General features: G+C 38.3%; 1 protein-coding gene across 1 annotated transcript in view; it reads left to right on the forward strand.

Annotated features, from left to right (window-relative positions):
* nbeal2 (neurobeachin-like 2) overlaps nucleotides 1-18,182 on the forward strand; it is a 239,806-nt gene that overhangs the window by 199,106 nt on the left and 22,518 nt on the right. The window contains exons 38-46 of the mRNA XM_043687545.1: nucleotides 2,780-2,884; nucleotides 4,249-4,344; nucleotides 6,568-6,692; nucleotides 7,520-7,660; nucleotides 9,342-9,472; nucleotides 10,760-10,869; nucleotides 12,214-12,331; nucleotides 13,128-13,225; nucleotides 15,285-15,398. Coding sequence (XP_043543480.1) covers nucleotides 2,780-2,884; nucleotides 4,249-4,344; nucleotides 6,568-6,692; nucleotides 7,520-7,660; nucleotides 9,342-9,472; nucleotides 10,760-10,869; nucleotides 12,214-12,331; nucleotides 13,128-13,225; nucleotides 15,285-15,398 — 1,038 coding nt within the window. The remainder of the gene's footprint in view (nucleotides 1-2,779; nucleotides 2,885-4,248; nucleotides 4,345-6,567; nucleotides 6,693-7,519; nucleotides 7,661-9,341; nucleotides 9,473-10,759; nucleotides 10,870-12,213; nucleotides 12,332-13,127; nucleotides 13,226-15,284; nucleotides 15,399-18,182) is intronic.

Consider the following 18,182-nt stretch of genomic DNA (forward strand, 5'->3'; position numbering starts at 1 on the left):
GTTTCCCAAAACCATCCTTTGTCAAATACTCCATTCCAGGGAAATATCACTCCTATCTCAACTCTTCAATTTTTTTACTGAGTTGACTCTTTCCAATTTTTTATCCTTGTTTGCTGAGTCAGTCTTACAATTCTTTTGTGATATCACAATCATGAACCTTTTAGAATTCTGATAGCCGAAATTTTCTAGTTTCTAACAACTTGAAATCTCTTATACAAGTTCCATGAACCAAAAGCCCTTTGGCTCAGTCAGACATCACATGACACCAGGTTGTAATCCAACAGACGTATTTGAAATCACAAGCTTTCACAGCATAGCCCCTTCCTCAGGTGATATCAAATAAACCTGTTGGACTATAGCCTAGAGTCATGTGATTTCTAACTTTGTCCACTCCAGACCAGCACTGGCACTTCCACACCTTTGACTCAGGTAACTGGTTCCTTTGAACCGAACTGAAAAATTTGATTCTTCAACTGGAAGTTAACCGTTCTCCCTCTTAACTGAAGACAAAATGTCAACTAGTGACCTCTGTCTGTATAAACTACAGCAAAAGTTATTTCATCCATTAGCATCACGGGTGTCTTGTCAGGCCCTTGGCTGACATCACATGCCTCCTTGGAAATGACATATTTAGGTCACTATTCCAAATAACTTGGTGACCTTTCAAAAAAAAACTTTCTCAGAACTAGGCAAAATCCATATGCCGCTACTTTACATTGCTAATCCCAAATGATAATACTGTATTCTACACTCTACTTATCACATCATTGCCAATTTCTTGTTGATTATACTCTTCTTGACTTCCTTGAGTGCAGACCAGTGCAGAAAACCTGTGAAATTGTCATGCCCTTATTTCTTTTATTCAGTCTCCAGACTCTCTTCCTGTAGGATTAACACCCACTTTAACTATTTTCCTTTTAATTATCTGTAAAAAAATCATTATTGATTTTAAATTTCCAGCTAGAGTTTCTCTTGTACTCTAACTTGTTCATTTTTTGACCAATCTTTGCTGATTTTCTGCTATGTCCAGTTTTAGATTAGATTAGATTAGATTACTTACAGTGTGGAAACAGGCCCTTCGGCCCAACAAGTCCACACCGCCCCGCCGAAGCGCAACCCACCCATACCCCTACACTTACCCCTTACCTAACACTACGGACAATTTAGCATGGCCAATTCACCTGACCCTGCACATCTTTGGACTGTGGGAGGAAACCGGAGTACCCGGAGGAAACCCACGCAGACACTGGGAGAACGTGCAAACTCCACGCAGTCAGTCGCCTGAGGCGGGAATTGAACCCGGGTCTCTGGCGCTGTGAGGCAGCAGTGCTAACCACTGTGCCACCATGCCGCCCACCCACTGTGCCACCATGCTGCCCACAACTGACTTGCCACCTGTTATTGCTCAATTAAATGTTTTATTGCTTGCTTTATTCTCCATCCTACCATGTCATTATTGCTAAGGCGTGTATACATCACTCCCCCAAGTGACTTCTTGCCTTTATCATTTTCCATTTGTGCTCAAACTGCTTCTACATCTAGTTTCCTAAACTTGGATCATCCTTTTCAATTTTACTAATGTTATGATTAATTAAACTGGCCATTACTCCACCTTTTCATAGTTTTATCATCTAAGTGTCCTGGACCCTTCAGTATTCAGGTATCAGTCTAAGTCAAATTGCAGTGTTGACTCTTTAATGACAATCAGTTGTTTGCACTGTTGGTTCATATGCATTCAGGCAAAGAGCCTTTATGCCTTTTACTATTTTTCTCATCTCAGTTATAGTTCACTGGGGTACCAGTACTATTCTTGGAGTAATTTGCAAATGTGGGCAAATGGTTCTGAACACTTGCACATAGAGCCATTCTGTCTAGAATTCCCTTCACTGTTCAAAAAAAGTCAACAGTATAAAATAGCTGTCTTTACATCTAGCCTTATCTGTTAATTTACTCTCAGATGTATACCCTCAATTCCTATGTGTCATCGTAAATTAATAATTTTTCCAAACTTTCCAGCTTGCCTTTCCAAATTAAATCCCTTGCCCTCTACTTAGTTTTGCAGCTAGCTAAAACACTAATCCCAGCATGCTTCAAGTGAAGATTGACCCAATATTACAGGTTCCACTTTCCTTAATACTTCTATCCATGCCCCACAAACCAGAACCCAATACTCCCACACCAGTCTTCACACATTCTTTTCTCTAATCTTCCTTGTTCCAAGCCCAGAGTGAGACTAATTCCAGTTTATGTCTGAAGTTCAAAATAATTTGCTTATATATAGCATTTTCACAACCTCAAGATGTCAGAAAGCAATTCATAGTTAATGAGGTATATCTTGAAGTGTAAGCACTTACATTATATCAATGAGACACGATTTTAACAAACTGCATTTATTTTATTAGAAAACACCTTGCATACAAGAATGATAAATGTACCTCGTGCACATTTACTGACCATTGAATACCTGTAACCAAGGAGGTAAAACACTTTGGAACACATTAGAACACATTTGTGCAACATTTTCCTTTTACGTTACCATTTTAGCCATGAATATGCAAAAAGGGTAAAGCTTACATGCAAAATATATGTAAATATATCATATGTCATATAAGGGCTTGTGTAACTCGAGGTTTTGTTGGCCACATTGAGTGCTGTCTTGATTTGAGTTTTGAGAGGCTGGCTGATCACTTTTTGTTGATGCTGGATTTTATACAGTTTCAGTAAGGAAATGCTGAGTCCACTCATCTGACTGATTTATTCTTTTTGCTTCTACACACAGGTCCGAAATAAAGTATATTCACGTATAGTGAGTACACGTCCCCCCAATCTTAATTTCAACAGCCGCTCCCCTCAGGAACTGTTGAAAGCATCTGGATTAACTCAGGTAAGGTGCTGCAGCACTCTGTAAATTGGAAAATTAATGATAGCCACAACAGCCTGGTTGTGTCAATGTCAACACTTTGAAAGAGCTATCTACTTAATCTCAATCCCCTGCTATTTCCCATCGTGCTGACCATGTTAGCAACTTTCAAAAAGAAAACAAAATATGTTTCATTAACTGTTTATACCACCTTTTTGCAATGTACTTATTTTTTTTTAAAAAAAGTGAAACTATTAAAACACAGTCTCCTGCTGGTTCTTTCACCAATTAGTTTAAATCTGTGTTCTCTGGTTAATCAAGTCTTCTATCGTGGAAACAGCTTTTGAATATTAAATCTAACAAAGCTCTTCATGATTTTAAACAGCCCTGTTCTATTTTCCTTTTACCTTGTTCTCTTTTTTATAGTAAAGGCAACAATTTTGATTTTTCACATCTCCCTCCTGTTTGGAATGCCTTAACTATGGAATCAATCTGGTAAAGCTCCGCTGCACCTTGACACCTTTGCTAAAGTACAGTGTGTAGAACTGAAAACCATTGGCTAGGTTTTGCAGTCAGCATTGAGTGAACAGCACTTACTATTCCTTGCACTTGGGTTTATGGAATTTTTGTAACTGGGGAGTTTAAACAGTATCACACTCTCTATACATGATCTGAGATGTGTAAATAAGACAGGGATGCTATGTATCCTCAGCCAATGAAATTTAAGAATTCTAATACGTTTACTAAAATGAGAAATAGAGGTTCGGATATTTAATCTAATGTAACATTAAAACATTAAACAAAATTGCATGAAGAGTGAAAGATGGATTAGGTTAAGAGAGAAATAAGGGATATTTTGAAAATGTAGAAATATTAGAAATCTAAAGGAATGAGACTCTACAGTTGTGGAAAAAAAAGCAATTTCAGTTTTGGACACTGTTTGGCAGTAATTAAAACTTACATGCTTTTAAAATTAACATACACCAAGTGGAATAGTCGCAACCAACTAAATGCCTTAACTTCGCATTGTTGTGTATGTGAATGATGTGTCTATCAATGAGGTATTGTTGTAACAAACCCTGTGGAGGAACAGGACACTTCATACAGCAATTTCCTGATCTTTATGTTTAATGGGGCAGGTGTGCATTGCAGTAAATTCAGTCAGGATTGCTGTTAAATGGGAATTAAAAATGATACCCGCAATCAGCACTCGCTATTATTCGTCTCACAAAATCCATACTGGTACTTCAACTGAAATCTACCATGCATGTCATAATGGTGTAACTTTCCAACTTTTGTATGCCTTGTCACTTTAATCATTTTGAAAAGACTGGCCTTTGTTGACTTGCTTTGCAGATTTCATGATTAATGGTATTATTTTGTTTCAGAAATGGGTTCAGAGAAAGATCTCCAATTTTGAATATTTAATGCAGCTCAACACCATCGCAGGGAGAACCTACAATGATTTGTCTCAGTATCCTGTGGTAAGTTAACCATCCTAACTCTTGATAAGGGTGGGAGAGTGGGGGGGTGGCGGGGGGGGAGTCAAAGGCTTCTGTGCCCTTTTATTGTGCCCCCAATAGTTTTCATGTACAACTCGCATTCCTTTTATTCTTCCATGGATATCATAGCAAAGTTTTTTTTGGTGCAACTCAAAAAATCAGTCAGGTTCAGGAACTTTGGATTTCAATCAATGTCACGAGGACTCGATGAGTTCTGTTCTAGGATTTTAAAGGAGATCTGTGGAGAGAGTAAATTAGTTGTAAGTCATCTTCTAAGAATCCTTCGATTCCGTAAGCTAACTATAGGTCAATTAGCTTAACATCTGTCATTGGAAAAATGTTGAGTCGATTATAAAGGGAGTAATTGCAAGCATTTAGAAATACATTATATAATTATGACCTGCTGTAATCTCCAGCATTCGTTGTCTTCATTATATAATTAGTGTCTGGCTCTATGAAGGGGAAATCATGCTTGACAAATTTATTAGAATACCTTGAAGACATAACAAGCAGGTTAGATGGAGTACCAGTAGCTGTAATGGATTTCCCAAACACATTTCATAAGGAACTGCACATAAGGCTACTTGGTAAGAGCTCATGCTTGTGGGATGTAGTATATTTGTATGATTGGGATCAGCTAACTTACAGAAGTCAGAGTTTGGAAATAAGAGGCATTTTCAGGATGGCAACCTGTAGCTAGTAGAGTGGTGAGGTTCCGTTATTTACAATATACATTAATGAATTGAATGAGGAGAGCAAATTTATTATTAACCAAGATTTTGAATAACACAAATAGCTGGGAGGACAAGCAGTGAGGATGACACAAGTTTACAAAGGAGTAAAGGCAGGATAAGCAAATGGAAAGAAACTTGGCAGATGGAATACAGTGTGGAAAATGTGAGGTTATGGAATTTAGCAGAAAGAATAGAAGAGCTGAATATTATTTAAATGGAGAAAGATGGCAGAAAGCGCCCACCTGAAGTTCCTTGGCATGAATTTCAAATAACTGCCATCTAACTTCAGCAGGTAATGGGGAAAGCAAATGGAATTTTGGACTTCATTTCAAAGGCAATTTTGGCTTTTAGATCAAAGGGGTGGCAGTGTGAAATTCAGGATGGCTTGATAAAATGATAAGGCATACCATAGTTGGATGACGGAAATAGTTTTGGGTCCCTTATTTAAGGAGATATATGTGCAATGGTGGCAGTCCAAAGAAGGATCATTATATTGATCCTGGATATAGAGGCACTTTCTTATGAGCAGGTGAATGGTTTAGACCTGTACTCATTGGACTTTAGAAGAATGAGATGTGAAACTATTGAAACATACAAGATTCTTGGCGGGGTTTGACGAAATACATGCAAAAAGGTTGTTTCTCTTTGAGAGTGCCTCGAACCAGAGGGCATTACCTCAAAGTAGGGCATCACCCAGTTAAGACGGAGGTGATGAGGATTTTTACTCCTGAAGGTAGTGAATCTGTGGAGTTCTTTATCAAAAAGTGTTGTTGAGACTGGTCATTAAGAATATTCAAGATTGAGGTAGATAAGTGAGTCGAGGGATATGGTGAAAAGACAGGCAAGTGGAGTTGAGGATTTTCAGATCAACTGTTACCTTATTGAATAGCAGAGCAGATTTGCTCGGACAAAGAATCTCCTTCTGCTCCTACAGATACAATATGGATTACTTATAAAGCAAATCTCCGAACAATGTTGAGAAAATGCAACACAAAGTAAAACTGTCTCTACACTGTTCAATCAAATACTCCCAGGTTAGGTACAAAGACAGTTTCTGCAAGAAGTAAAGCTCCTTCTGCATTTTCCCAGCTCTCTGGCATATCTAAATGAGATTTCCATTCTATGCCAAATGTAGATGTATTTCTTAGGACCAATGGGGCAAAGGATATGGGAAGAAAGTGGGAACAGGGTACTGACTGGTATGATCAGCAATAATGATATTGAAAGACTGAGCAGGTTCAAAGAACGGAATGATCTACTCCTGTTCCCATTTTTTGTTTTTTTTTAATGTTCTCTGTTTAACATTACAGGCAGTTTAGCGTTAGAATGATTCCTATCAAACAACTGAGCACAAAATGCATCTTTAATACAGTTAATGTGGCCATTATTTTACATATGAAATCAGCATGATTCTAAAAGACGGAGATGAAAGCTTTGTTTTAATTGCTCAATTTAATTTTATTTAACTTAGTTCCCATGGATCATTTGTGACTACACATCTGAGGAACTGGATCTGAACAACCCAAGTGTTTTCCGGGATCTCTCTCGGCCCATTGGTGTGGTAAATGATAAGCATGCAAAGGATGTGAAGGAGAAGTGAGTCAGTGGAATTTTTGTTTTCAGAATTTTTGTTCAGGACAGATTTTTTTTTTTCTCTACCGACTAAATGATTGAAGGGATTTGTCCCTAACACAGATTAAGTGTAAACCCCCAGCCATTTTTCCATTGAGTCATCAATGGTAAGGCGAGTGGAAATCCAGTCCAAGTGTTAACTGCTGATTGATTTCCAGTTATCCCTGAAAGAAAAATTAAAGTCTATGAATAACAGGTGAGGATGGAATCAGGTTTAGGTGTTGCCCCCCACACTACTCACAAATAATGTTACTTATAACTGACGCAATGTGTTTGATCACTGTCTTCTTCTTAATTACGTTGAGGAAGACCTAATTGAAACCTTTAGAATGATCAAAGGTTTCAAGAGATAGATAAATGATTTCCTTGGATCAGCAAATTTATAAAAGTTGAGTTAGGGCATTCAGGATTAAAATCAGGAAACCTGTCTCATAAAATGGAAAAAAATCTGGAATTTTCTTCTCTAAAAGGTGTGGATGGTGAGCTTTCAAGAATGTAATTAGTTGGATATAAAGAAAAGCAAGAGATATTTATCAAAAGTATTTAAATGGATTTGAGATACATATCAGCTATGATCAACTGAATGGCAGGGCAGGCTTGAGGGTATAGTAACCTACTCCTGTTCTTAATGAAAGGGTTTGCAATATTTCCCCTGCTAATTTTGGCTGATGATAAATATTCATTGGTTTTGGGAATTCTATGCCTATGGTTACAGTGCCTATAGTTACATGAACCAAGTTGTGTTGAACAATATATCGCTGAGATTTTACTCCTTCTGTTTCATCACCCAGATATGAGAGTTTTGAAGATCCAACTGGAGACATTGATAAATTTCACTACGGTACGCACTACTCCAATGCAGCTGGAGTCATGCATTACATGATCCGGATCGAGCCTTTCACTACCCTGCATATCCAACTACAGAGTGGCAGGTGAGCACTGAATCTGAACAAGGCGGAGGATCTCTTTACCCTGACTTTACTGAAGAGAGATTGTACTATGTTACATTAAGCAATCTGGATTTGTATACAGATGGAACATGCAGATCAACGTGTTTCACTCGCTAAAGGATTTGATGGGGTGGATATGGAGAAACCAATTTCTCTGGTGGCAGAATCCAAAACAAAATAATACAAATTTGAGTCCTGCCATTTGTGAGTGACATAAAGCAACACTTTGTTCCCATACATTGCAGTTGAAATCTGAAAACTATCCCCCCAAAATCTGAGTCAACAATGCTCTAACTGTGCAGCAGAGAAAACTCGTGAGGCTAAGTGATCTTTAATCATTTCTCCTGTCAGGGGTCTGAGGTTCAGTTGTGAAATATATATAAGCAACTTCAAGTCATTTCCAAGTGGCATTGATCAGGAGAACAAAATTATCCCTAAATTGGTTCTAAATGAATGCTTCCCTTGGATGGTTCTTAGCTCAGGAAAATGTGTTTGATTACCAGTGTAGGCTGAACTGCTTTATTAAATATCATATTAATTAGCTAGATGCTTCAGTGATGTAAACTGATTCATGTAGGACTCAATTATTATGATCAGTGATTCCACTATGTTTCTGCATTCTGCATTCACCTCCAGTTCATGTGCAGCTGTGATTTTTGGAACTGGAAGTCAGTGTTGCTGTTGCTATGTGCAGACCCTCAGAAAATGTGTAAGAGGCATTGTTAATTGTGGTTGTTAACTAACCTTCGTTTGGCTAGTAACCTATGCCATACCAGCCCTGGAAGTCTTCCATGGACCAGCAGAGAGAAAGTCTTGCTCATTATTTGACTGGTGATATATTTGTGCAGAATGTGCTTGATTGTATATTTTAGCCTGTGATATATCTGATCTCAAAATCTTCGATGGGCAGTTTAAAGGAAGCTTTACACTAGGCAGAATAAGAGATCCATAATTATAAAGTATTCCATTCACATTTAAATGCAGCAATTTTTCATCTGCATGAAGAAGATCACGCAAGACCCTCTAGGTTACAATGCTCAACAAATCAGGGACCTATACACACACCACTTCAATCCATCTTGAACATGCTGTGGGTCCATATTGTTGCAAGTGCTGTAATATGAACCACAACCAGCTTGTGGTGAGGGTACTGCTGCCATCCACTTCGATTAATTAGTTCTAAAAATATACAGTCGTAGAGGAAAGCCACCAATGAATCTTAACGAGAAGAGGCTCTTGTCTTAAATAAGATGTATTACATTGTTTCTAAGTAATCAGGTACTCGTTACATTGTTAAGTTATACATTTTTGTTAATATTATGAGGAGACTTAGGATATAGGTATTCATTCCACTAGATACTAAGCTGTTCAACCTTTTCCCACCCAAGTCCTCATCACCTCATCAGATTAGGTGGAGCTTCATGCAACGTCCAACATTAAACCTTTCAGCACCATTACTTTATTCAATAAAGTTTCTCAACCTGACAGAGAGATATCAATCTTTCCTGGAAATTGCCTCATGGAAGAGCAGCCTTGAAGTGCTGGAAGTTCTTTTTAACCTTCAAGAAAAGATTTCTCAATTAAACATGTTTCTAATTTTGAAGGTGACTGTATTCCGCCCATCTGCCCTATTCCTGTCCTATTAACTGTTTGTGTTCTGCAGGTTCGACTGTGCAGATCGTCAATTTCACTCAATCCCAGCAGCCTGGCAGGTCCGAATAGACAATCCTGTAGATGTAAAGGAGCTGACCCCAGAATTTTTCTACTTCCCAGAATTCCTGGAGAACCAGAATGGTAGGCAAAACTGGTGGCTTTTTAGCACGAGATGAATTATCGGATGTCATTGTCTCAAACTTTGTTTTTTAACTCTTTAATACAGAACCTCAATTATCAGTTAAGAAAATGCAATGATATAACACTTTTTTTCTGGTCTCAGGGTGTCACAAAGTGCAAATATAATTTATTAAATATTTTATAAATGTAGTCCCTGTAGTAAAAGAGAAAAACACACACTCACAAGCAGTGATGAGATGTTGTCCAGATGTTCTCTTTTAGCAATGCAAGTTGACAGACATTGGGAGCATATTCTTGTTTTTCTTTGACACGTGCTTTGGATCTTTTGCACTGAAGTGAAGAGACAATCTGGGCCTTATTTAACATGCAAAAAAAGGCTCCTCCAATAATACAGCATTCCCTCAGTATCATGCTGATGTATTAGCCTCATTTATGCCCTCAAATCTCTGTAGTGAGATTTGAAGCCATAATCTCTGATTTAGGTGCCAAATGTTGTCACTACAATTGGGCTGGCATCATGATGTAAGTGAGTGAATGGGCCGATGAATGACTGAGTTAAATACACTGGACAGTGGCATTGAACCTCAGCAATTAGAAAGCCCAAGACTGGTGTTGAGCTAGTTGATCTGAGAAAGGTCAACATTACATTTGGCTTCAGCATCCCTTGCATGTTCAAGTGGAAAAATCTGTCAAAATCCATGCTTCAGATAGTTTTGCCCCAATGGAAAATGCATTCATGAACAAGTATAGGTGAAATCCCTCTACTATCAAGTAGATTGATGACATTAATCACTTTGTCAAATATTGGGAAGATCGGAGTCTTGCAAGATCACTTGTGCCTATTGGGAAAGAGAAGAGCCATCTCTTATCGTTGCACAGTTAATAAAATGGAGAAAAGTACGAGTGAAATTACTAACAAAATGTAATTTTTGTTTTGCTTTCATCTCTCTCTGTCCCTCTCTCTCTCCATGTCTGCCTCTCTCTTCCTCCCTATATCTTAATTTATATATATCTCTCTGCGTCTGACTCTCTTTGTCTATATTTCCATTGCTGTTTATGTTCATCTGATTTTGGATGTTGTTCCCTTCCCCTCCATCTCCTTCACCTCTAACTTTCATTCACTCTCAAAATCATTCTTTGTCTCACTCAGTCTCTGTGTATGTCTCTCCCCATCTTCATATTTCCCTCTGTCTTTCACTTCTCCCATTTCCAAACCCATTTTTTTGTCACAATATTCATGTTGACCTCTCTTCGTTTCTCTCATCTTTTCTGTCTTTTGCTCTCTAGGGTTTGATCTCGGCTGCCTGCAGATGACCAACGAAAATGTAGCTGATGTTGTCCTTCCAAAGTGGGCAAAATCCCCTGAAGATTTCATTTACAAACACAGAAAAGCACTGGTAACTGAGAGGGAGGGGATAAAATCTGTTTGGTTATAATTTGCCATTCACCACAGTGCATTCTTCCTGTAAACTTTCCTCGGGATACTATTTTGGAGGTTGAGGATTCAGTTGCAACCTTAGATTATTGCTGTATTGTTTGTTTTCTAATTAGAGTGTTTTTTCTATCATGAATCTCTATTGTTATAATCTCGGTCCATCTTTGCACTCGAGCCACCAACTTTTGTTTTTCTTGACATATGTCCTACAGTGAAATTGGACATGAGAGACGTCACCTCTGTGTTTTGAGTTCCGATCTTGCAGAGAACTCTTGGGTGCTCCCAATTCCCATTTTCATCTTCAACTGGAGGTTTGTGCAGTGTTAATTCCTGGTAACAGAATTCCCCTCCCCCCACCCAATGGCATTGTGGGTCACCCCACAACAGGTGGACTGCAGCATTTTGAGAAGGCACCATCTTCTCAAGGGCAACTAGGGACGGGCAATAAACGCTGCCCAGCCAGCGATGCCCACGACCCACAAATTAATTTTTTTAAAATGCTGAATGATAATCAGTGTAACCCTTTTTGTGATTCATTTCACCCTCCTGAATTTTTCCTAATGTTCACTATTTTGATGTCTCCAAGTTGCTTGATTAAATTTCATGTGTTACCCAGTTACCATTGTTCTATGAATAAATGTTAAAGCACTCAATTAGATTCTAGCTTCTATCTCACTCCTATTGAACTGACTGGGTCTAATTGAATAGAATATGCCTATGTACTCCATTTCGAAGAATGCGAGGTGATCTCATTGAAACTTACAAAATTCTATATGGGCTTGACAGAGTAGACACTGAGAAGCTGTTTCCCCTCCCTGAGAGTCGATAACTAGACTCCAGTGTTTCAGGACTGAGACTCAGAGAAATTTCCTTCCTCCAAGGAAATCTTTGGAATTCTCAATCCAAAGAGCTGTGAGTGTTCACGTTGACTATATTGAAGAACTGAGATCAATAGATTTTTTTTCACCCTTCAGAGAATGAAAGAATATGAGGATCAGTGAGACAGTGGAGTTAAGATTGTCACGGTCTTACTGAATTGTGGAGTTGCAAGACCTACTCCTGCTGCTCCTATTTCATATATTTTTATTTTCTGAAGATTTTGTACAGATACATCAGTAATCTGAACACTGCTTTAGATTTCATCGTTCCCTGCTGTTAATTCTGTAGGTTCTCTGATCTATGCTTAATGTCTATACGATAATGGTAAGCCAATTGATCGAGTCCATTCCGGTACTTCTGTTTCACTGTATCTTGCTCGTTAGTCTGTAATTATTTAATGTCTACATTTTATTTTCCTGTCGTTCAGGAGTCAGAACATGTCTCTACAAATCTCCATAATTGGATCGACCTGATTTTTGGCTACAAGCAAAGGGGCCCTGCAGCTGTTGAGGCATTGAATGTCTTTTATTACTGCACATATGAGGGTATGCCAACTGTGCGAGTATAATGCGGTCTAAGCTTTAAGTTGAGAAAAAGGGGTTTATTGCAAAATCAGAAGATACTTGGTAGAAGTTTGTAATTTTTGGGGTTTACTTTGAACCTGTCACGATTTGGGATTAGTTAGAAGAAAGTGAAATAATTGGAAGTTTTGATAGATTGTGAAAACAAAATTGAACTAGAATTGATTGAAATTGAATTGTAAACTCATACAGAAATGACAGATTCTTGAGTCATTGCAACTATACTGTTAGAAACAGCTATCTGCCTTCAACATTCTTTATTATGTATCCAATGCTCTTCTGAAAATTACTATTTAATTTGCTTCTGCTTGCCTTCTAGAGGGTGAAAATAGTTCACAGGAATCAATGAATGAAGTACATTCTAAAGGGAAATGCCAAATTAGGTTAACGGATAGGTCAATAGAATACAGTGACAAACATTTGAGAGGATTAGACTGAAAAAAGACCTGGCAGATCAAGTATGATATGGAAAAATATGAACTTGATTGAACTGCATAGAATCATGAGGTGTCCAGACTGGATACACATGGAAGAGTGTTTCTTCTTGTGGGACAATCTGCCCATATTGCTGATGTAAAATCCAACCCAAAATCTGCAACTTTAACTCTTTAGTCGTCAGTTCTCAATGATGGCCTTCTGACATTGGGACATGAACACTTCAGCTACATTTCTCAATTAAGTTTTGCCCCTGTGGTTTTGTAGATTTGGGGTTGTATCATTCAATATTGCTTTCAACATTAACTCATTTCTTGCTGTATAGGTGCAGTAGATCTGGATGCAATTGCTGATGAAACTGGAAGGAAAGCTTTAGAAGGAATCATCAGTAATTTTGGGCAAACTCCATGCCAACTTCTGAAGGTATGAAGTTAAATTACTTTCATAGTCACAGTCATACAGTGTAGAAACAGGCCCTTGGGCCCACCATATCAATGCTGACCAACAAACACCAAGCTACACTATCCTATTTACCTACACTTGTTCCATAGCCTACTATGCTGTTAGCCTCTCATCATTTCAACTGCTCACTTAAAATTATTTTCTGCCTTATACCTTTACTTTTCCAGCTAATGCTCCTTATTTCATTTCAAGCAATTTGCCCTTCCAAACTCCCAGTACCTCTCATTTGTGACACTTGTTTGAGTCTGTAAATGGAAGGCTAGTCAACCATGTCACACCAGCCCTGTACTCACCAAATAACCTCTCAGTTTTCAGCAGAAGTTGTGGTCAAGAGCCCTGTTAGGTTTGATCAAACCTTGAACTTTCTTGGTCTTTATGAATTGGAGAACTCAAACTATCTTTGAATCTGCAAAACAGTGGTCATCTTATTTTTAAATATTCACCTAGCTATTGAACTGTGATCATGGTTATGCCACTGGACTAGGAATCTAGACATTTTAAGAACAAATCTCATTGAATAATAATGATCAAACAATAAACATATTTATACTGATGAAATTTATTAAAATTCTGGAAGTAAAATAGCTGGCAGTAAAAATGAATGTAAAGCTATTGGATTGTTGTACTGATTAGTCTGAGTGACTCCATGTCAATGTGGCTTGTATAACTGTCCTCTGAAGGTCAAAGGCTTCCATCCTGCAGAAAGATGACCCATGACCAACTTCATAGGGCAATGTGCTGGCCTAGACACTCAACCTGAGGTTTGCAGAGGCTGGATCATTAAGTATATTCAAGGCCAAGCAGGACAGATCTTTAATTAGTAAGGGAATCGAGGATTATGGGAAAAATGCACGAAAGTGGATTTGAGGATTATCAAGTCAGCTATGATCTTGTTGAATGCCAGAGTGGATTCGATGGGTTACTTCTGCTCCTGCCTCTTCATCATCATAAAATGTCTTTAATTTGAACTTGAGTTCAGACTATAAAGTCCATCATTAGTTTAGTTCCATGTAAGTTTATCTGTTCACTGCTTAATTTTGGCAAGCAAAGCAACATCCCCAACCTCTTGGAGGAGAAAAAGTTATTCTAATATATTGTTCTTAATATCCCTACTCTCATTTCTACTTAAGCAGATTTGCAGTTGAATTAATTGTTTCTTGGGATTTGACTCACATGTTATCACCAGTTATGCAGTTTAGCTGCATTCTTAACTCACATAATCCCATGATTCTTACTGCAAAGTGTGTGTCTGTGTGTCTATAGTTTGTGTCCAAGAGTGAAAATGGCTATTAAATCTGACCCTTGATGAATGGTCACTTGGGAAAGGTAGCGCATACTTCAAAGTCTGTTTCCCCTGGCTAGACCCTAGAACCAAGGCCATCATCCTGGGATAAAGAATTGGCCAGTCAGGACTAAGCTCAGGAGAAAGTTTTTCTCTCAATTTGTTCAGAATATTTGGAATTATCTATTCTGTGGTGCAAATCAATACCTTCAGCAGAAGTTATAAGAAACAGGAGCAGGAATAAGCCAGATGACCACTTGAGCCTGCTCAACCATTCAGTTAAATCATGGCTGAATTTCTGTATGAGCTCAGTTTTCCTGTCCTATATCCATAATTATTGATTTCCTTCATATTCAAAATGGATTTCAGTACTGAATGTACTGCTAAGTAACAGCAGACCTCTGGAATAGAGAATTGTAAAGAATCAGAAGAGTCTGAGTAATCAGATTTCTCCTCAATTCAGTTTTAATAGGCCAATTCCTTATCATGGATTTTTGATCCACTCCAGGTCCAAGGTCAGCACCCACCCTGTCAATGCCTCTATTATCTTAAACAACTCAGTGAGATCACTTTTCACTATTCTGAATTCCAGAGGTAATGATGATGCATTCTACTTACAGGACAATTCTCTCATCCTAGTAGGAGTGAAGAAAGTTGGGACTTTGGGGAAGGACGATTCTCATCCTTAACAATGTAACATACTAACTCCTCTATGTGTGTGATTTTTCTTTCTTTCAGGAGCCACATCCTCCACGTCTTAGTGCAGAGAATGCTGCCAGGCGCTTAGCACGATTCGATTCCACACCAAATGTCTTTGAGCACTTGGGCCAACTCAAGTCCTTCTTTGTTGAGGTAAATGGTTGACCAGTTTACCTGCCCAATGCAGAGGTCAAGGTATTCTCTCCTTCTCCCCAACCAACCAACCCCACCCCACCCCCAACATCATTGCCACCATCACTACCACAAACCATTTATTTCATCAACTTTACAACATAGAAACAGACCATTCAACCCAACTGGTCAATGCTGAAGCTCATGCCCCATAAGAACCTTCTCCAACCATACTTCAATTAACCCCATCAATGTGTCATTCTCTTATTTTTTGATTTATTTATATACATCACTTCCCCCTAGTGATGCTCAATAAATGCTTGCTATGATGCTCGAGCAGATAGGGGCAAAATGATATTTCCTCTTTTGGACGGACCTACTGAGTGACATTTCGCACCATCGATTTGCTATCCATTTCCATTTCTGTGAATAAATAAATGGAATACAAGTTCACATTGTAATCACTCTCCTACAAAAGTATTTTCTTCAAGATCCAGCAGAATTTTAAAACCTGTATTCAATCTTTACTTCCGCTCTAAAGCGAGCAACTTCAGAATCCCTACCGTCTCCAAGTAACTGAAGTCGTTCAATCCTGAATTCTTTGAGGGAAATTTATTCTGCACTTTTCCTTACTCCTCCTCACATATGCTCAATGGTTTAAGACTTTAAGTTTAAAGTTAATAAATGCTGTGAAATGTCATTCATTAGGATTTTCCAATTGAGGAACTGTTCTTGCTTCTACCTTTTGTATTTTGTTTTTCAGCCATAAATAAGGCCAAATTTTCTTCAATGATGTGAAAAGGAAGATTTGTTGTGAAACGCACTATATTAATACATCAGAATATGTCAAACTGTTTCAAAGCCATTGAAGAGCAATTGACATTGAATCATTGTTATAGTGAAATACTACAGCAAGACTCCCACATTCAGCCCTGAAATAATAACCAGAGAATGTGTTTCGGAATGTGATTAAGGGATAAGTTTCATCCAAGTCACTGAGAGAATACTTTTCTATAATAGGTGCCTGAGGATCTTAAATAAATGATCACCTAGGAAGACACATACAGTCTTGTGTGGTTTAAAGTCTCTGCCAAAATATGAGAAAATGCAACACCCCTTCAGTACTGTTTGATTTAGAAACTCTTGTGTTTTAGAGAGCTGAAAGATGTTCAGTAATTGGTATTGACCAATAAACAAACTTATAAAAAAACATTTTGAACAGTGTAACTGTGGGAATTTTACTTAAGATCAAAAGAGATCAGGATAGAAGGTGATCATCAAAGGAAAATGACAGTGTCTGGATAATTTATAGTAAATTTGGAAACTTTTTTTCATGCTGAGGTTAATCAAGATCAGAAACTCATTCCTCCAAAAAAGCTGTGAATGATAGACAAATGACTCTTATGAGATTGAGACTGACAGAATCACAGGATTGTTACAGTATAGAAGGAGGCCATTTGTCCCATTTTGCCTTCGCTTGTTACCTACTACCAATTTCTTACCTTTTTCCCATAAATCTGCACACTACTTCTGTCCAAATGACCATCCAATGCTTTCTTGAATGCCTCAATTGAACCTGCCCCCACCCTATTTCCAGGCAGTGCATTCTGTACTCTAACTGCTCCCTGTGTTAAAACATGTTTTCTCATATTACCCTTGCTTCATTTGTACATCATTTTAAATCTCTGCCGTTTTACTCATTTTTTTTCTTTGACAAGCTGAAACAGCTTCTCCCTTTCCACTCTATCCAACCCGTCATGATTTTGAAAACCTCTAACAAATCTCCTCACAGCCGCCTTCTCTCCAAGGAGAACAGTCCCAACTTCATCAATCTATCCTATAACTAAAGTTTCTCATTTCTAGAATCATTCTTAAATCTCTTCTGTACTCTGTCCATTGTATTTACATCTATCCTATAATGTGATGTCCACACTGTTACACTGTATTCCGTCTGAGTATCTTGTACAAGTTAAAAATGAGTTCCTTGCTCTTGCAGTCCACCTCTATCAATAAAGTCAAGAACACTTTGCTTTATTAACTGCTCTTTTCACCTGTCCTACTACCTTCATGATCTGTGCACGTACATACCTAGATTCCTCTGGTCCTGAGCCCCCTTTAGAATTGTATCCCTATTTTCTTATGTCTTTAAATGTTCTCTCTAGCAAAATGCATCACTTCATACTTCTTTGCATTGAACCTCATTCGCCACCTATCTGCCCACTCCAGCAACTTGTCAAAATCTGCGCAACCCTCCTCACAGATTACTGTTCTTCCAAATTTAATGCCAACTGCAAACTTTGAAATTGTCCCCTGCACACCCAGATACAGATCATTAATATATATCAGGAAAAGCAAGGGCCCCAATACTGACCGTCCTCCTTCAGCCTGAAATAAGCCTTTCCAATCACTCAGCTGATTTTGTATGTATTCCATGCTCCTTTTTATACCAGGACCTATAACTTTCCACCAGTCTGTTGTGTGGCACTGTACCAAACTACTTCCAGAAATCCATGTATACCACATCAACAATTTAACCCTCATTGGCCCTTTCTGTTACCTGTTCAAAAAACTCCACCTTCTTTATCAAGGCTGTATTGTTTGTAATTCTCCAGACTTCTGGCACTGCCCCTGGGTCCACAGAAGACTAAAACATTACAGCCAGTGCCCTTGTAATTTCTATCCTCACCTCCTTCAAAATCCTTGTATACGTCTCATTCGGTGTCCGTGCCTTGTCAACTTTAATAGATTAAATATGTTTTTATTATGTGTGGCTAACAAAAGGTATGGAGCAAAGGAAATACGTTA

This window comes from Chiloscyllium plagiosum, chromosome 4, assembly GCF_004010195.1.
Source record: "Chiloscyllium plagiosum isolate BGI_BamShark_2017 chromosome 4, ASM401019v2, whole genome shotgun sequence".
In the NCBI taxonomy this organism is placed as follows: Eukaryota; Metazoa; Chordata; class Chondrichthyes; order Orectolobiformes; family Hemiscylliidae; genus Chiloscyllium; species Chiloscyllium plagiosum.